The sequence below is a fragment of the Canis lupus genome, chromosome 5, assembly GCF_048164855.1.
Source record: "Canis lupus baileyi chromosome 5, mCanLup2.hap1, whole genome shotgun sequence".
Taxonomy (NCBI): Eukaryota; Metazoa; Chordata; class Mammalia; order Carnivora; family Canidae; genus Canis; species Canis lupus.
The window spans coordinates 54,917,368-54,934,376 of record NC_132842.1 but is presented as its reverse complement, the minus strand read 5'-3'; the positions used below and the strand labels follow the sequence as shown (position 1 = coordinate 54,934,376).

Sequence of the window (17,009 nt, the reverse complement as noted above, 5' to 3'; positions counted from 1 at the left end):
CTCCCCACAGGAAAGCTGCTTCTCCCTCTGCCTGTGTTTCTGCCTCTCTCTGTGTCTCTCATGAGTAAATAAATAAAATCTTTTTAAAAAATTAAATTAAAATTAATTTTTTCCTGAAACATTGGAGGGTAAGTTGATGTACTTATGGCCCTTTATCCTTAATTCTTTAGTGTGTACTGCCTATAAGAAAAGGATATATTCTCTTACATAACCACAATAGTTATTAACTTAATAAGTTTACGTTATTACAGTATTTCATGCAACTTAGTTTATACTGCAGTTTTGTCAGTTGATCTAATAAGATCCCTCATAATATTTTCCCTCCTCCAGGGCAGGATGCAGTCTAGGGCCAGATGTTACACTTAGCTTCCTTTAATCTGGAATGGTTCCCATGGCTCTTCCTACAATGCATCAGATAGCTCCCACCCTCCCAAGTACACACAAATAATAACCCAACCCAAAATGTCGATAGTGTACAAGTGCCAAACTTGAGAAATCTTGCCAACTATGTACACATCTATAGACTCATTTCTATTTGGTATGATAGTTTTTGATGCTTAATTAGCCTAAGTACCATGATCACCCCCTTTCTTTATAACACTTAAAAACTAGGGATGCCTGGGTGGCTCAGCGGTTGAGCGTCTGCCTTCTGGCTCAGGGTGTGATCCTGGAGTCCCTGAATCGAGTCCCACATTGGGCTCCCCACAGGGAGCCTGCTTCTCCCTCTTCCTATGTCTCTGCCTCTCTCTCTCTCTCTCTGTATGTGTCTCTCCTAATAAATAAATAAAATATTTAAAAACAAGTTGTGTGACTTTCTCCTCAATGAACTACTCAATGTGAAGTCAATAAACTCAATGTTCTCTCCTGTGGCCAATAGCGCTAACTACATACCAGGCCCTGTTCTAAGTGCTAGGAATATAGCTCTGAACAAAACAGGGATCCTCACTTTCACAAACCTTATATTTCAGTAGGAGAAAGAAGTGAGCAGAGTGGGGGAAAAAAGAAAGAAAGAAAAAAAAAAAGCCAGATGCTAGTAAGGGTTAGACAGAGAATGAAGGGAGGGTTGTAGTCACTTGGTAGCTACCTTAGACTTGGTGGTTAGGACAGTCTGGGAAAGTGATGTAACTCCTCTTAACATGAGGCTTAAATGACAAAAAAGGGAACATTCCCAATAGAGGAAATAGCTGTGAAAACCTAGCAATAGGAATGGGTTTGTCGTGTTCAGCAAAGCCAGTAAGGCTAGACGTATAGAGGACAGAGTAGAAGTGAGATTGAAGAAATTGGAAAAAATAAAATTCTACCAGTCTTTGTAGACCAAGGTAAAGAGTTTGGGCTATGGAAGTGCCTTGGAAGCCTTTGGAGGGTTTCAAGCCAAGGTGTGGTGTAATCATCCTTCAATAGAATTACTTTAGGGTTTCTGTAGAGACGATGTGTGTGGATTGGGGGCAGGGGGAGCAAGAGGAGCCCTGAAGAGTCTATCACAGCTGACTAGGCAATAGATGATGGCTTGGATGGGTACTAGTAGCACGAGACAGAAAGAGATGGATTTTGGATAAATATTGGAGGTAGATTTGTTGGGTCTTGGTGGCTTGCATACTTGGGAGCGATAACTCAGGTTTTGGCCTGAGTAACTGAAACAGAAAGACTGCCCACTTAAAGATGAGCAGCTTTTAATGGGTAGCAGGTTGTGGGTAGGAGATCAAGAATTGCGCTACATCTGGAATGCTTAAAGATATGCAAGAGGAGATGTCCACCAGGCCGACTCAGGGTGGGAGCTAATGGCTGTGGACCTGTAGATGGCATTTAAATCCCTACACAGAGGGAGGTCATCTAGAGAAGGAATGTAAAGAAGCCTACACACCAGGAGCAAGCCCTGGGGCCCTCCATGTGTAAAGATTGAAAAATAAGAGAAGCCAGTTAAGAAAATTGGGCAATAAGATCAGAGAGGTTAGGAGATCAAACAGTGGTGTCCCAGAAGAGAGAAGGCCAAGTTTCACGGAGGGAGCAGTGGGTACCATGACAGACTGAATGTACATGTCGGCTTGGTTTCTCCCCGAAGAAAGTAAAGGGATTTAAGAAAAATGGGTAACTCGCAAGGATAGGGAAGGAGACACTAAAGGCAACATTTTGGAAGCAGAAAAGCAACTCAATAAGGGGTAATGGAAGTAGCAGACAGCCCAAGAAAGTTGAAATCTAAGCTGGCAGTGGAAACCCAAGAAGCACACATTTCAGGAACTGGAGGTACCAGGAGCCTATGAAATTGGCGGTTGTAGGTGGAGCTGAAAACAGAATTAGTAGCTTCTCTCCTGCACATCTGAGTGCAGTGAGAGTGTGGCCTCTTTCTGGTCCCAGCTGACAACTGGAGGTTTATGTTCAGGGATGCTGAACTAAAGGAACTCTGGATTCAGACACCAGGCAAGATGAGGATGAAATAAAATTTTTCTTCTTTTAAGATTTTATTTATTTATTCATGAGAGACACACGGAGAGAAGCAGAGACACAGGCTCCATGCATGGAGCCCAATGTGGGACTTGATCCCGGGACGCTGGGATCATGCCCTGACCTAAAGGCAAATGCTCAACCACTGAGCCCCCCAGGAGCCCCTGAAAAAAATTTTTTTTAAATGTGACAACAACATTTCTTTCTTTCTTTCTTTCTTTTAAGATTTTATTTATTTATTCATGATAGAAATAGACAGACAGAGAGAGAGAGAGAGAGGCAGAGACAGAAGCAGGCTCCATGCCTGGAGCCCAACATGGGACTTGATCCCAGGTCTCCATGGTTAACAACCTGGGCCAAAGGCAGGCGCCAAACCTCTGCGCCACCCAGGGATCCCCTGAAATAAAATTTTTTGATACCAAATGGTGAGTCCTTCAGTTTCTTTCTCCCACTCAGTCCCCTAAATGCAGGTAGCTAAGCTTATATCCTCCAAAATGAGGTAAGAGCATGATTCCCTGGGGAATGGACCAGCCCCACAAAAAAGTCGCAAAAATACTGATGGTTAGGGTGTGCAAAGAGATGAAGAGATGGTTCGGTCACCCTGAAAACAACACTCACTACTTGACATGCTTGCACACTGACCCTGAGCTTCTGATCAACATTTTAGCATCTTACTCTTCACTCTTAATGGCCAGCCAGTGAGCACCAGACATATGAGGAAATGGTCCAACTTGAAAGAGACCAAAACAACAAAAAAAGAAACTCCGTGAACAAGCAATTCAAGGAGTAGAAAGCTAAAAAATAAAAATAACTTACAACCCATATCATCAGAAAAATAAAAATAATTCACCTATAAGCAAGTTTATAAAAGAGCCCCAGAACTTAGAAATATGACAGCAAAAATTAAAAAGGCAGGGAGTTTGAAAGAAAAGAATGTTCCCAGAAAAAAAGATAAAAAGACAAAGAGACCATAGAAAAAATAAGAAAATTAGAGCTCATTCCACAATGTCTAACACACAACTAATAGTTCAAGAAAAATAGACCAGAGAAAATTCAGAGGATACCGTTAAATACATAATACCAGAAAACTGCCCAGACCCAAAGAACATTAGTTTCATGCATTCACGTCTGAGCTTTTCGCAAAATAAATGAACAAATGATAGATCCCATGACACACTGTGCTGTGCTGATATATAACATTAAGAATAAAGGAAAGAACCTAAAAGGAAACAAAGTCAGATTGCATATACGAAGGATCCAGAATCAGAATGGAATTAGATTTTCAATAGTAAGGTTGAAAGCTAGAAGATTCTCAGGGAAAATGATTTTCAGTTTATAATTCTTTTTTTTTTTAATTTTTATTTATTTATGATAGTCACAGAGAGAGAGAGAGAGGCAGAGACATAGGCAGAGGGAGAAGCAGACTCCATGCACTGGGAGCCCGACGTGGGATTCGATCCCGGGTCTCCAGGATCACGCCCTGGGCCAGAGGCAGGCGCTAAACCGCTGCGCCACCCAGGGATCCCTAGTTTATAATTCTGTACCCGGACAAACCATCCAATAATCACAACATGGAATAAAGTCGTGTTCAGATTTACAACATCTAAAACATTACCGCCCCTGTACCTTTTCTTAGGAAATTATTGGTGTGTAGTCTTCCGAAACAAGGAGGAAAATTAAAAGAGTTCGATGTGGGATCTAAAACACAGCAGGAAGGCAAAAGAAATTCCAAAGACTTTGAGGATCCCAGCCTGGCTCTTTCCAGTAGACCTCGGTGCGCCTGGACGGTTTGGTCAGTTAAGTGGTGGACTCTTGATTTCCACGCAGGTCCGGGTCTGGGGTCGTGGATGGAGCCTTGCATGAGGATCCCGTTCAGTGCACAGTCTCTCTCCCTCTGCCCATCCCCTTGCTTGCACGCAGGCATGGTCTCTAAATACATACATACATACATACATACATACATACATACATACATAAAATCTATTAGGCCTCAAGCTAGGTCAGGCCATGGTGGAGTAGAACAAGGATGGTGGGCTCTAAAGGGGACACTCTCCAAGCAAAAAAAGAAAGAAAGAAATTAATTTATCATCTGATGTATTTGAAGGTAGTGAGCAGAGATTTACACTTCTGGTAAATTGGAGATGAATTAGTAGCAGGCACAGAAAAACACTAAGCAAATGAGAACAGACACAGCGATAGTCAATCTGGAACAAGCTAGAAGTTGTTAAAAGAAAAGATGGGAATGTAGTCCTAATAGGGTCCATAGGGCACTGTGGTAAATTACACACAGTCACAATAAGAGGAACACTGAATATTGAGTTAACCAAAAACTATGATTCAACTTGTATTGGGAAGGCGAGGAAAGAGAGAGAGGGATGCCTATGGACGTGCCTGTGTGCCGGTGTGGTGTAAAACCGCCAAACCCTCATCTTCCATTGCAAGGAGCTACCGGGCAATCTTTAAAAACTGTACGTCCCAGGGGTGCCTGGGTGGCTCAGTCGGTTAGGCGGCTGCCTTCCACTCAGATTATGGTCTCAGGGTCCTGGGATGCAGCCCCGGAGCCCCGGGGCGGTGTGGCTCCCTGCTCCCCACCCCCTCACCTTGTCCTCTTAAATAAATAAGTAAATCATTTTTTATTTTATTTTGTTTTTTTATTTATGATAGTCACAGAGAGAGAGAGAGAGGCAGAGACATAGGTAGAGGGAGAAGCAGGCTCCATGCACCGGGAGCCCAATGTAGGATTCGATCCCAGGTCTCCAGGATCACGCCCTGGGCCAAAGGCAGGCAATAAACCGCTGCGCCACCCAGGGATCCCTAAATAAGTAAATCTTAAAAAAATACCTGTGTATCCCCCAAAATAGCAGTGTAAGGATAATATTGAGATTAATGCAGTTAATTTGCAATGGCAAATTGCAGTTAGGAATAGAAAGCTGTTCCTTTTAGAGAGCAGGAATGGGGCACAAGGAGAGGTCCATTTTGTTCAATATTTTAAAGAACAATTTGACTATTTATTTATTATTTATGTTTTAAAAAGATTTTATTTATTATGAGAGACACAGAGAGAGAGAGACAGAGACAGAGACATGGGCAGAGACAGAAGCAGGCTCCATGCAGGGAGCCCCATGTGGGACTCGATCCCGGGACTCCAGGATCACACCCTGGGTTGAAGGCAGATGCCAAACCACCGAGCCACCCAGGGATTACCCCAATTTGACTTTTTTTTTCTTTCTTTTTTTTTTTTTCAATTTGACTTTTTAAAAGCAGGCATAGCAGACTCTGCTGTCCTGCCCACTTGTCCCTTGCGGTGTATTCAATGAACTTCTATCTCCTTTAAAAATAAACAGATAAATGAATACTCGCACATATGTAACTGGAGAAAGGGTCACATTGAAGGGAGGGAGTGGTTATGGTGGCTGAAAATCAGGGATATTCCCACTAAGACAGAGATGGAGATAGAAGTGAAAAGGACCCTGGGAATGCATGATGAAGCAATTTCTTCAGTGGGACAGGGTTCCATTGGTACAGCTAGTGTATACTTGCCTTTTTTTTTGTTATTTAAAGTAGGCTGCAGGCCCACCCTGGGGCTGGAAGTCACCACCCAGAGAGGAAGAGTCCACACTCCACCGACTGAGCCAGCCACTGCACAGCGGGCGTACCCCTGAGCTAGCTCTTACCACTGTCCCTTGAATTGTTGATAGCAGTTTTTTCTTTTTTCTTTCTTTCTTCTTTCTTTCTTTCTTTCTTTCTTTCTTTCTTTCTTTCTTTCTTTCTTTCTTTCTTTCTTTCTTTCTTTCTTTTTCTTTCTCTTTCTTTCTTTCTTTCTTTTTCTTTCTTTCTTTCCTTCCTTCCTTCCTTCCTTTCTTAATTTCTCTTTCTTTCTTTCTTTCTTTCTTTCTTTCTTTCTTTCTTTCTTTCTTTCTTTCTTTCTTTCTTTCTTTCTTTCTTTCTTTTCTTCTTTCTTTCTTCCTGGTTTTAGATGCTACACGTAACCACAGTTAAGGAGGTTATACAATAAAAATTAAGTACTCCTCCACAGTAAAAGGCTCTTGGGTGTCCTTTAAAAATATTTTCTGCACATAAAAGAGTACAAATATTTTTTTTTTAAGTTTTATTATTATTATTTTAAAAGATTTAATTTATCTGAGAGAGACAGAGTAAGGGAGCCTGATGGGGAGAGAGGGAGAAGCAGGCTCCCCGCTGGGCAGGGAGCCGGATGTGGGCCTTGGATGTGGGCCGGGCCTCGATCACAAGGCTCTGGGGTCATGGCCTGAGCCCAAGGCAGACGCTTCTTCCCTGACTGAGCCATCCAGGCGCCCAGTTGTATTATTTAAAAACATTAAAAAAAATTATCTATTTAATTTCAGAGAGAGGCAGAGAGAGAGAGAGAGAGAGAGAGAGAGTAGCAGGGGGAGAAGGAGGGGAGGCCGACTCCCCACTGAGCACGACCTGAGCTCTCACCAAGAGTCAGCTGCTTAACCGCCTAATTGAGCCACTTTGGGCACCTCCAGAAGTACAGACATTTTAAAAGAATCTTTAAATCTTTTTTTATTTCAAACTATGAATAAGTCAAGTTTGTACAACCAATACTTTTTTTTTAGTTGTCACTATGTTTTATGTCGTGGGATAACCGCTGTCAAGGTGCACATTCTTGCAGATGTGAAGATAAAGTCTTACAATACATGATTGGATTAGATAAGATTTCTGTCTCTCAGCAGCCTCTCTTCTTCCCTCTCTCCTTTGTCACAGGCGGGGTCGGGGGAGGAGGGGGACGTGGGTTTAAAAAACCAAGAGCGCATTTGCACCGGAGCTCCCCTGTGATAAGGGCCCCAGGGCAACTGGCTTAAATGACAAAGGAAAATTCTTGGCTCCCTAAAGTGGCAAGTCCTGGGAGCCCCTAGCTTCAGGGCGGCCGGTTTCAGGGGGCAAGCCCAGGAGGATGCGTCTCTGGATCTTGCTGTGCTTTCCCCTCTTGGAACTTTAAGAATTTTTAAATCTTTTTTTTTTTTTAAGATTTTATTTATTTATTCATGAGAGACAGAGACACAGAGAGAGAGAGAGAGAGAGGCAGAGACCCAGGCAGAGGGAGAAGCAGGCTCCATGTAGGGAGCCTGATGTGGGATTTGATCCCGGTCTCCAGGATCACGCCCTGGGCCAAAGGCAGACGCTAAACCACTGAGCTACCCAGGGATCCCCAATGCCCTTCACCAGTTGGGGCGCTCAGGCTCTGGGACTTTACAGAAATCTTTACAGAAAAAAGGTAACAGGTTGCTGTGTTGAGAGAGCAAGAAGCTTGGAGACCCCTCTGCTTCTACTCCCGCCCTGCTGTGCGTGGGAGTGTGGGCCTGGGGGCCTGGGGAGCACCCCGATATGTTTACAGAGGAAGAGGGTGACACAACTGGTACTTGAGAAAGCAGTGAAAAACAGTTTTTGTTCTATTTAGAGTGTGGTCGATATGTATTTCAACTTTTCTTGGGCTGGCTGTCCTGCAAGAGGCTTCTCAGCAGGAGGCTGTTTGCAGTGACTGATCCCCGCTGCTACAAGGGGAACTGGGTCCTCGGCCTTGTGGTGGTTGTTCGCACCCACTGGGAGTCAGCTGCACCCCAACCGTCCCGAGGTGAAGTAGCTTGTGGCTAACCATCCTGCATTGAGAAACCTTGTTACAAACCCTATTTATTTATTTTATTTTTTTTCTTTTATTTATTATTTATGATAGTCACAGAGAGAGAGAGAGAGAGAGAGGCAGAGACATAGGCAGAGGGAGAAGCAGGCTCCAAGCACCGGGAGCCCGACGTGGGATTTGATCCCAGGTCTCCAGGATCGCGCCCTGGGCCAAAGGCAGGCGCCAAACCGCTGCGCCACCCAGGGATCCCAACCCTATTTATTTTTTAATTAATTTTCATTTTTAACGTTGTTATTGTTATTTTTTTTAGTGATCTCTGTACCCAGATTGGGGCTCGAACTTGTGACCCTGAGATCGAGAGCCGCCCGCTCGGGGACTGAGCCGGCCGGACACCCCCAAGGCCTGGCTCCCCTGCTCCTGGTGGGCGCAGGGTGCTGAGCGAGGGCAAGAGAACAGAAACGGATCAGACGGGTCAAAGGGCAAGAAGGAAGGGAGGGGTGTCGAGGCGCAGCACTCCCGTGTGGTGTGGACAGCAGAGCCGGGCTCTGCACGCTGGTGGCCGAGGGCTCGTGCACCACCTGGGGCCTCCAGGCGCCCAGCGACCTCCACAGCGGCTCTTTGCTGGAGTCGGAGGTGGGAGCAGCCGGGAGGTGCCCCCGCCGCCCTGGGGGGCTCCGAGGGAGCGAAGCCAGCGTGAGCTGTCCTGGCGTAGGCCGCGAGGCGCGGGGACCAGTGGAGCTCAACCTCACCTGACCCGCGGGCTTTTCCCCCTGGTTGTTAACAGCCTATGCCCCCTCCTCCATAAAGGCTTTTCTTTCTTTTTAAAAAAGATTTGATATATTTATTCATGAGAGACAGAGAGGGAGAGGCAGAGACACAGGAAGAGGGAGAAGCAGGCTCCATGCAGGGAGCCCGACGTAAGACTTGATCCGGGGAGCCCAGGTCACGCCCTGGGCCACAGGCAGGCGCTTAACCGCTGAGCCACCCAGGCGTCCCCAGCTTTTCTAATCTTCTCGGGAGACTCTTCTTCCTCTTCTGAGCCCAGAGCATTAGTTCATTCATCTTTCTCCGGACATGCATCTCTTCATTGGCTTTTCCCTGTTACCGATGCCCGGTAACTACTGCTTTCCCGTTGGGACAGAGGCCGGAAGGAGCTGTCATCTACCCTATTTTATTTTTTAAGATTTTATTTATTTATTCATGAGAGACACAGAGAGAGAGAGAGAGAGAGAGAGAGAGAGAGAGAGAGAGAGAGAGCCAGAGACACAGGCAGAGGGAGAAGCAGGTTCCATGTAGGGAGCCCGATGTGGGACTCCATCCCGGAACTCCGGGGTCACACCCAGGGTGGAAGGCGGCGCTAAACTGCTGAGCCACCGGGGCTGTGCAGTTATGTGATGATACACACCCAGGCTGTGATAACGCCAGAGTGCTGGGAAATGGTTATGTAAACTGCTTCTTCAGTGCCTAGTATATAGTAGCTTCTAAATTAACAATCACGGGCAGCCCGGGTGGCACAGTGGTTTAGTGCGGCCTGCAGCCCAGGGCGTGATCCTGGAGAGCCAGGATTGAGTCCCACGTCGGGCTCCCTGCATGCAGCCTGCTTCTCCCTCTGCCTGTGTCTCTGCCTCTCTCTCTCTCTCTGTGTCTCTATGAATAAATTAAAAAAAAAAAATCTTAAAAAAAAATTTCCTCTTAAAAAAATAATTATCACTAGCAAGTTATAAGAACATTTAAAGGGGATCCCTGGGTGGCGCAGCGGTTTGGCGCCTGCCTTTGGCCCAGGGCGCGATCCTGGAGACCCGGGATCGAGTCCCACGTCGGGCTCCCGGTGCATGGAGCCTGCTTCTCCCTCTGCCTGTGTCTCTGCCTCATTCTCTCTCTCTCTCTGTGACTATCAAATAAATAAAAATTAAAAAAATAAAAAAAAGAACATTTAAAGAAAATGCAGTAAATTATAATTTAAAAAATTTTGACAATTATATACCTATGCTAGATGTAGACATAGAACATTCCCATCATTTCAAAAAGAGCCCCTTTGCAATAAATTCGGTCTCCCCAAGGCAGCCACGTAGTAGGCAGATTAACGAGCCACTGGCCCTCAAGATGTCTTTGCCATGCCTACAACCTGCGGATACGAACACACCTTTGGATAGGTTACATGGCAAAAGGGCTTTGGTGGCCTTGAGATAGGGACATTATCTTGGATTACTTGGATGGGCCTCATAGAACCACGAGTCCTTAGAAGTGGAAGAGGGGCCAGAAAGGTGCATCAGAGGAAGATGGAACCGTGGGCAAGGAAACAGGGCTTGAGGTAGGAGGAGCACGGGACCCACAGCTGCCGGCTTTGAAGACGGAGGATGCCAAGGAATGCAGGCGGCCTCTAGACCCTGGGAACACGAACAAAAGGGGACCTCAGTCCTACAAGCACAAGCACTGGGTTTGGCTAACACTCTGAATGAGCCAGGACGTAGACTGTCCTCTAGAACTTCCAGAAGGAAACACAGTCCCGCAGCACCTTGACTTTAGCCTAGAAAGACCCACCCTAGAGACTGCCGACTTAAACCGTCAGCATTCTGTGCTCTAGCGCTACATATTAGTCTATGTTCTTGGATTTCAGGAGTCTGGCTTTTTTCACTTGACATGTTTTTTGAGATTTACCTGTACTTTTGAAACAGTAATTTTTAAAAAATCTGAGTAGTGTTCGATTATGAATACACTGCAACTTACTTTTTATTGATGGATACATGGGTTGCTTCTGGTTTTTGGCTATCACGACTATGTACATCCTTGTACAAGTCTTTTTGTGGACACACCTTTCCATGTCTTGGGTAAACATGACTAAATACCTAGGAGCAGAACTGTGGGGTCACAGGGTACACATGTTTTAAGAGTTCTCCAGAGTGGTTGCCTCATTTCATACTCCCACCTGCACGGAGTTCCGGCTGTTTTATATCCTCACTTCACTGAACTAAGCGCTTAAATGTATTTCATCGTGTGCCTAAGTGTACCGCAACATAGAGAAGAAAAAAAACATAACAGAATACTGAATTTGTATATGCAGAAAATGTAATATCAGTCATCTCCCTCAGAAACTGTACTGTGGATACAAGGAACAAGTAAAGAAAAATTTTTGATTAAAAAATCCAATTTCGGGGCACCTGGGCAGCTCAGTGGTTGAGTGTTTGGCTTGGAGGCATGATCCCGGGGTCCTGGGTTCGAGTTTCACATCAGACTCCCTGCATGGAGACTGCTTTTCCCTCTGCCTGTGTCTCTGCCTCTGTCATTTTTAGGTTGGTTCCAATGTTTTGCTTTTAGAGACTGCTGATATGAATAGTTTTGCACAAATGCTATTTTGCATATGTGCAAATAAATATGAAGAATATATTGTAGCATGCAGGATTTCAGAATCAAAGGGTTTAAGGCATTTATAAATGTTTTTTTAAAGATTTTATTTATTTATTCATTACAGGGAGAGAGAGAGAGGCAGAGACACAGACAGAGGGAGAAGCAGGCTCCATGCAGGGAGCCCGACGTGGGACTTGATCCCAGGTCCCCAGGATCACTCCCTAAGCCTAAGGGAGGCACTCAACCACTGAGCCACCCAGGCGTCCCACATAATCTAAATTTAAAGTAAAACCAGAATCCTTAGAGAGATCTAATTATATATAGCTTCATTATTCCATTGAAATTAGGAAAGTTTAAAGTTTGATTATTAAGCACAAGTAACAATGAGTGTATATTATAACATATATAAAATCAATTCTAAGCAGAAATTACCAATCTGGAGTTCCCAAATTGGTAATATGGGGAAAACAATGGCTGGAGAGAAAAGGAGAGGAGAAAAATTTATAGGTATAGTAAACAACCATTACTACCCTTCTTCTTTTTTTTTTTTTTTTTTTCATTACTACCCTTCTTGGAGTGAATAAACTGTTGAACAGGCTGCTGTTTTAGGTATTATTTTGAACTTATTTATACATTTAACATGCAGTATTATCTTTTGGGATGCTGATTTTAATAGGAAAACATAGGCAAATTAATGAAAGCTACCTTTGAAGGCAGGTTTAGAATAATAATTCCTCAACTTTATTCAGTCCTTTTCAAGAACTTCCAATTCATTTCACATACATTATTCCTTCTGCTCCTCATAGCTCTATGAACTGGAGCAGATTTTATTCTCATTTTATGTACAAGGAAAAAAAAAAAAAAGATACCCAGAGAAGATGAATTGCCTAAAGTCATCATGTTTGTATGGGCTAGAACCTGTACCCTGGTACTCTTTTTTTTTTTTTTTTAAAGATTGTATTTATTCATCCATGAGAATGCACAGAGGGGAGAGAGAGAGAGAGGCAGAGAGAGAAGCAGGCTCCATGCACCGGGAGCCCGACGTGGGATTCGATCCCGGGTCTCCAGGATCGTGCCCTGGGCCAAAGGCAGGCGCCAAACCGCTGCGCCACCCAGGGATCCTTACCCTGGTACTCTTAATACTGGTTGCCCTATTTTCCATTCCCTTCAGCCCCTGCCCTATGTCTCGCCTTCTCTCTCATCAGAGTAATTTTTCTGTTGTTATACGCCTCCTAGGAAATGACAATTTTAATAATGGAACAATATTTATTGTATCTATCTACTTAAATTTTTTTTTAACATATCAAAGTTGCATTAAAACATCAATATGCAATTAGTTTCCCACCACTCAAAAAATTTTAATATGTATTGAAGATTCTGGACCAGAAAATGTGTAAAGACAAAGAATATCAAAATAACTTATAACAAATTTCTGAAACCTCTCACATATTAAAATTATTAAGATAAAAATATGATTTACAATACATGTTTGCCATGTGGTATAGTTAAAAAAATAGTACACATACTAAAATTAATTCATCCTACTTATCAAAATTCCTATTATAAGAATGAAAATATTCAAATGCTTATAAATAGGTATTCAAAAGCTTTCTTTTGAATAACATTCTTTGGTGTTCATAAAGCTGCATATATTATATCTATTTATCATACAGTTTTTTCAGACTATACATTCAGTTTAAATTGGAAATGAAAAATAGGGTAAAATATCTTGATTTCATGGTGCCCAACTACTAATGGACAAGATTTACTTACTAAATTTAAAAATAACTACCTTTCTTTGATACTTCTTATAGATCTACATGTTCCAGAAATTCAAAAAATTAGGTCTAAAGGCAGAAAATTCAAATATGAGTTGACAATTATTTATGATTCTCTCAACTGGCTGTTCCACAAAATATGGAGCTAAATGAAAAGAGAACCCTAGCATTGCTTGGATACCAGCTTGACAAGCAACTTGGAATGGCAGATGCACAAGAAATGGAATATTCTACTTCAGAGGAAGAAGACAAGTGATTGAATAACATACACACCACTTAGTATAAGTTCTTTACCTAATAAAGTAATTATTCATTTGCAAATATTACCAAAAGTAAAAAAATTTATTTTACAGAGTGGTTGGTTTTTGTAATACATCAATAATGTTATATTTCCCTATTCTCACTGCTTATCTCATTTCAGTGGTTGGTTTCTCCCAAATAACTTAGTTTACATTTAAAGTGGCAATACAGCTTTTACTTAATGTATTTAAGTTATAATTAGAAACCAGTTTTATATACAGAAAATCCATAAATATAGAACTTTTATTCCTATTTTATCCTAGGACTATTCAAAAATTTGACTAAAAATTTTTCATTTGGGTCTTTGTAGTAAACATGAAAATACATTATTTACAATGGAGATGCTTTCTGACAGAAAGTAAACACGCAGAAGTAATTTTGGTCTTCACTAGAATCCATCATTGTAGGTTCATTTTGAAGATGCTGTGATATATCACATTCCTCAAATTTTAAGGTTCCGTTTATACACATAATTCAAGTAATTATTTTACTTGTACTATTAATGCTTCATTCTATATTTAAATTTCCTTTAAGAAAAATTCCTTGATCCAATAGTAGGGAGCTTTAGAATATTTCTCAAATACAGCAAAATATTTCTGTACAATTATGTGCAATCTTCTTCCTTCTGGCAAAATTATAAATACCGAGTAATCTTCATTGTTCATACCCCAGAGGTAATTCTCGAGTTATCTCACATGATGTAAGTACCATCTTTGTAGTACTTCATGGACTCCATTTGTTTTGTCATCGCTAGAACATCATGAAATCCAGTACTTAGGCCAGACATATGTTGAAAGTATGCCTCTTTTTCCACTTGAATTGTTAAATTGTTTACTCCAGCATCTTTAAGTATTCCTGTAACCTGTTACAAAAACCCATACATTTTAAAGCATTTAGATTAATAGATTTAGTGCTTATGTCTTAAATAACTGATCTCACATTTTTTTTTATAGCCACAGATAGTCAAAGATAATCCTCAAAATAAGTTTATTATTTACTTGGCCAAATGTTAGATGTAATCCTTCAGATGGCCAGTAAATTAATGACTGAACATTCAAAGTTGAAAAGGAAAATAGCCTTTATTTCCAATTTGGTAGTTTTAGAATAGGGATACAGGAACTGTTTTGATCTTACCTCCGATCACAGCATATATGTTGCCAACTTGAACAGTGATTATTATTAATCTAGATCTGTATTTATAATAATTTTTTTCTGGATAATTGATAGGGAGCCAAGGTGAATAACCAAAATTTTTTTACATCCACTTAAGCTTATCATCTAAATACTATATCTTAATTTTATTTTAACCATTTTTGGGTAGAAAACAAATCTATATATAAAAAATGTTATATTATCCTTGCACTGCTGAAAGATTGACCTTTTTTAACAGTTAAATGATTACTGAACAGTGTAATTTATAATGTGTCCCAGTTTATGTGCGAATTAACTCAAATGATACTACTTTAAAAACAAAGATTATCACCTGCTGTACTATTCTTTGTTCCAGCACATCGGATGTCACTTGTATATGAATTGTTCCTGCCACAACACTGGCTGAATGACGCCAAAAATGAGGGTCTCGGTATGATATTAATCCTTCAATTTTCTGTATCTGTCAAATAAAAGTAGAGGTAATGTAAATGGACTTAAAGGCTAATTAACACAAAGCAATCTTTTTGGTCGAGGAACCAATATTAAGCTGATTAAAAAGTTAATAAGGAGAGCAAAGAAGCAAAGAAGAAAGAAATGAAAGCAACAAATCGTTTGTAGTAAAGGTATATTTTGAACTGGGGGTGAGGTCAGGGAAGACAGCTCTGAATAAGAAATGAATAGGGGTTACAGGTCTTCACACTCAATACCTGTATACCCATTTTCACCTCTTTAAGAGGTACTTTGCCTTTTCTAAACATTGGAGACTTTCAATGGACTACTTGGTTTCCTCACATTCATATATTGTTGGCTATACAGAGTAAACATGTTCAAAAGATATCCTCCATGTTTAACAATGGAGAAATGTTTTTTTTTTTTTAAAGATTTATTTATTTATTTATGATAGACACACAGAGAGAGAGGCAGAGACACAGGAGGAGGGAGAAGCAGGCTCCGTGCAGGGAGCCCGATGCGGGACTCGATCCCAGGACCCCAGGATCGCGCCCTGGGCCAAAGGCAGGTGCCAAACTGCTGAGCCACCCAGGGATCCTAGAAATGTTAAAATAAATAAGTAACAGGCAGGGCATACAATGTAACACCACACTATTAAAAAAAGATACGAAAAAAAAAGGTATGAGCATTATTAATATGACATAATAGGGAAAAATTCACTTAGTACAGAATTTTTGCCATTTTTCTTTTTTAAAAAATATTTTATTTATTTATTCATGAGAGACACACAGAGAGAGAGGCTGAGACAGAGGCAGAGGGAGAAGCAGGCTCCATGCAAGAAGCCTGATGCAGGACTCGATCCCAGGACCCTGGGATCATGCCCTGAATCGAAGGCAGAGGCTAACTGCGGAGCCACCCAGGTGTCCCTCATTAGGAGATTCTAATTAAACATGATACGCAAGGGGGCTTGGCTGGCTTAATTGGTAGGCATGTATTTCTTGATATTGGGGCTGTGAGTCTGTGGCCCACACTGTGTATATAGATTACTTAAAAAAAACAGAATCAAATTCTCTTTCTCAGGGTCTTGAGTTCAAGGCCCACGTTGGATGTGAATCTTACTTAAAAAAAAAAAAAATGGGGGCGCCTGGCTGGCTCGTTTTTTTTTTTTTTCTTTAAAGATTTTATTTATTTATTCATAAGAGACACAGATTGAGAGAGAATCAGAGACACAGGCACAGGGAGAAGCAGGCTCCCTGCAGGAAGCCTGATGTGGGACTCGATCCCAGGTCTCCAGGATCACACCCTGGGCCAAAGGCAAGCACTAAACCACTAAGCTACCCAGGGATTCCCGGCTGGCTCGGTTAGTCGAACCTGTGACTACTGATCTTTTGGGGTTGTAGGTTTGAGCCCCATGCTGGGTGAAGAGATTACCTAAAAAAAATATATATATATTTTAAATTTACTTATTTTAGGGAGAGAGAGGGAAAAAGAGCATGTGAAAGAATGTGTGTGCTAGTGGGGGGAGGGGCAGAAGGGGAGGGACAGAATCTCAAGAAGCCTTCCTGCTGAGTGCAGAGCCCAGTGCGGGACTCGATCCCTGGACCCTGAGATCATGACCCGAGCCAAAATCAAGAGTTGGAGGTTTAACCAACTGAGCTACCCAGGTGCCTGTAAAAATAAAATCTTAAAAAAAAAAAAAAAAGATGCAGCACACTTCTAACTAAAAACATTTATTTTGTATTTGTTTTTTCTATGAATTGCTGGTTTATAGTCTTAGTCCATTTTCCTACAAGTATCTTCTTGATTTAAAAAATTATGGATAGTCTCTGCCCGTTTATACATGCTGCAAATATTTTCCCCTTGTCTGCCTTTTTTACTTTTCTTCCCCCTCTGTTCTTGTATTCAAAAATTTTCCATTTTTTTTT

General features: G+C 41.8%; 1 protein-coding gene and 1 long non-coding RNA gene across 6 annotated transcripts in view; one reads left to right on the top strand and one right to left on the bottom strand.

Moving 5' to 3' along the window:
• The window catches only part of LOC140633741 (uncharacterized), a 43,756-nt gene that overhangs the window by 12,053 nt on the left and 14,694 nt on the right, over positions 1–17,009 (top strand). For 2 of the 5 annotated variants that reach the window (XR_012031334.1, XR_012031335.1), the window contains exons 4-5: positions 13,219–13,484; positions 14,990–15,064. This is a non-coding gene — a long non-coding RNA (uncharacterized lncRNA). Of the gene's footprint in view, positions 1–13,218; positions 16,843–17,009 lie in introns of those variants that run through there. The other 3 variants (XR_012031336.1, XR_012031332.1, XR_012031333.1) reach the window with 2 other exon arrangements.
• SLC30A5 (solute carrier family 30 member 5) overlaps positions 12,742–17,009 on the bottom strand; it is a 37,795-nt gene continuing 33,527 nt past the window's right edge. The window contains exons 15-16 of the mRNA XM_072826699.1: positions 14,966–15,094; positions 12,742–14,344 (exon numbers count right to left, since the gene is read on the bottom strand). Coding sequence (XP_072682800.1) covers positions 14,174–14,344; positions 14,966–15,094 — 300 coding nt within the window. The 3' untranslated portion in view covers positions 12,742–14,173. The remainder of the gene's footprint in view (positions 14,345–14,965; positions 15,095–17,009) is intronic.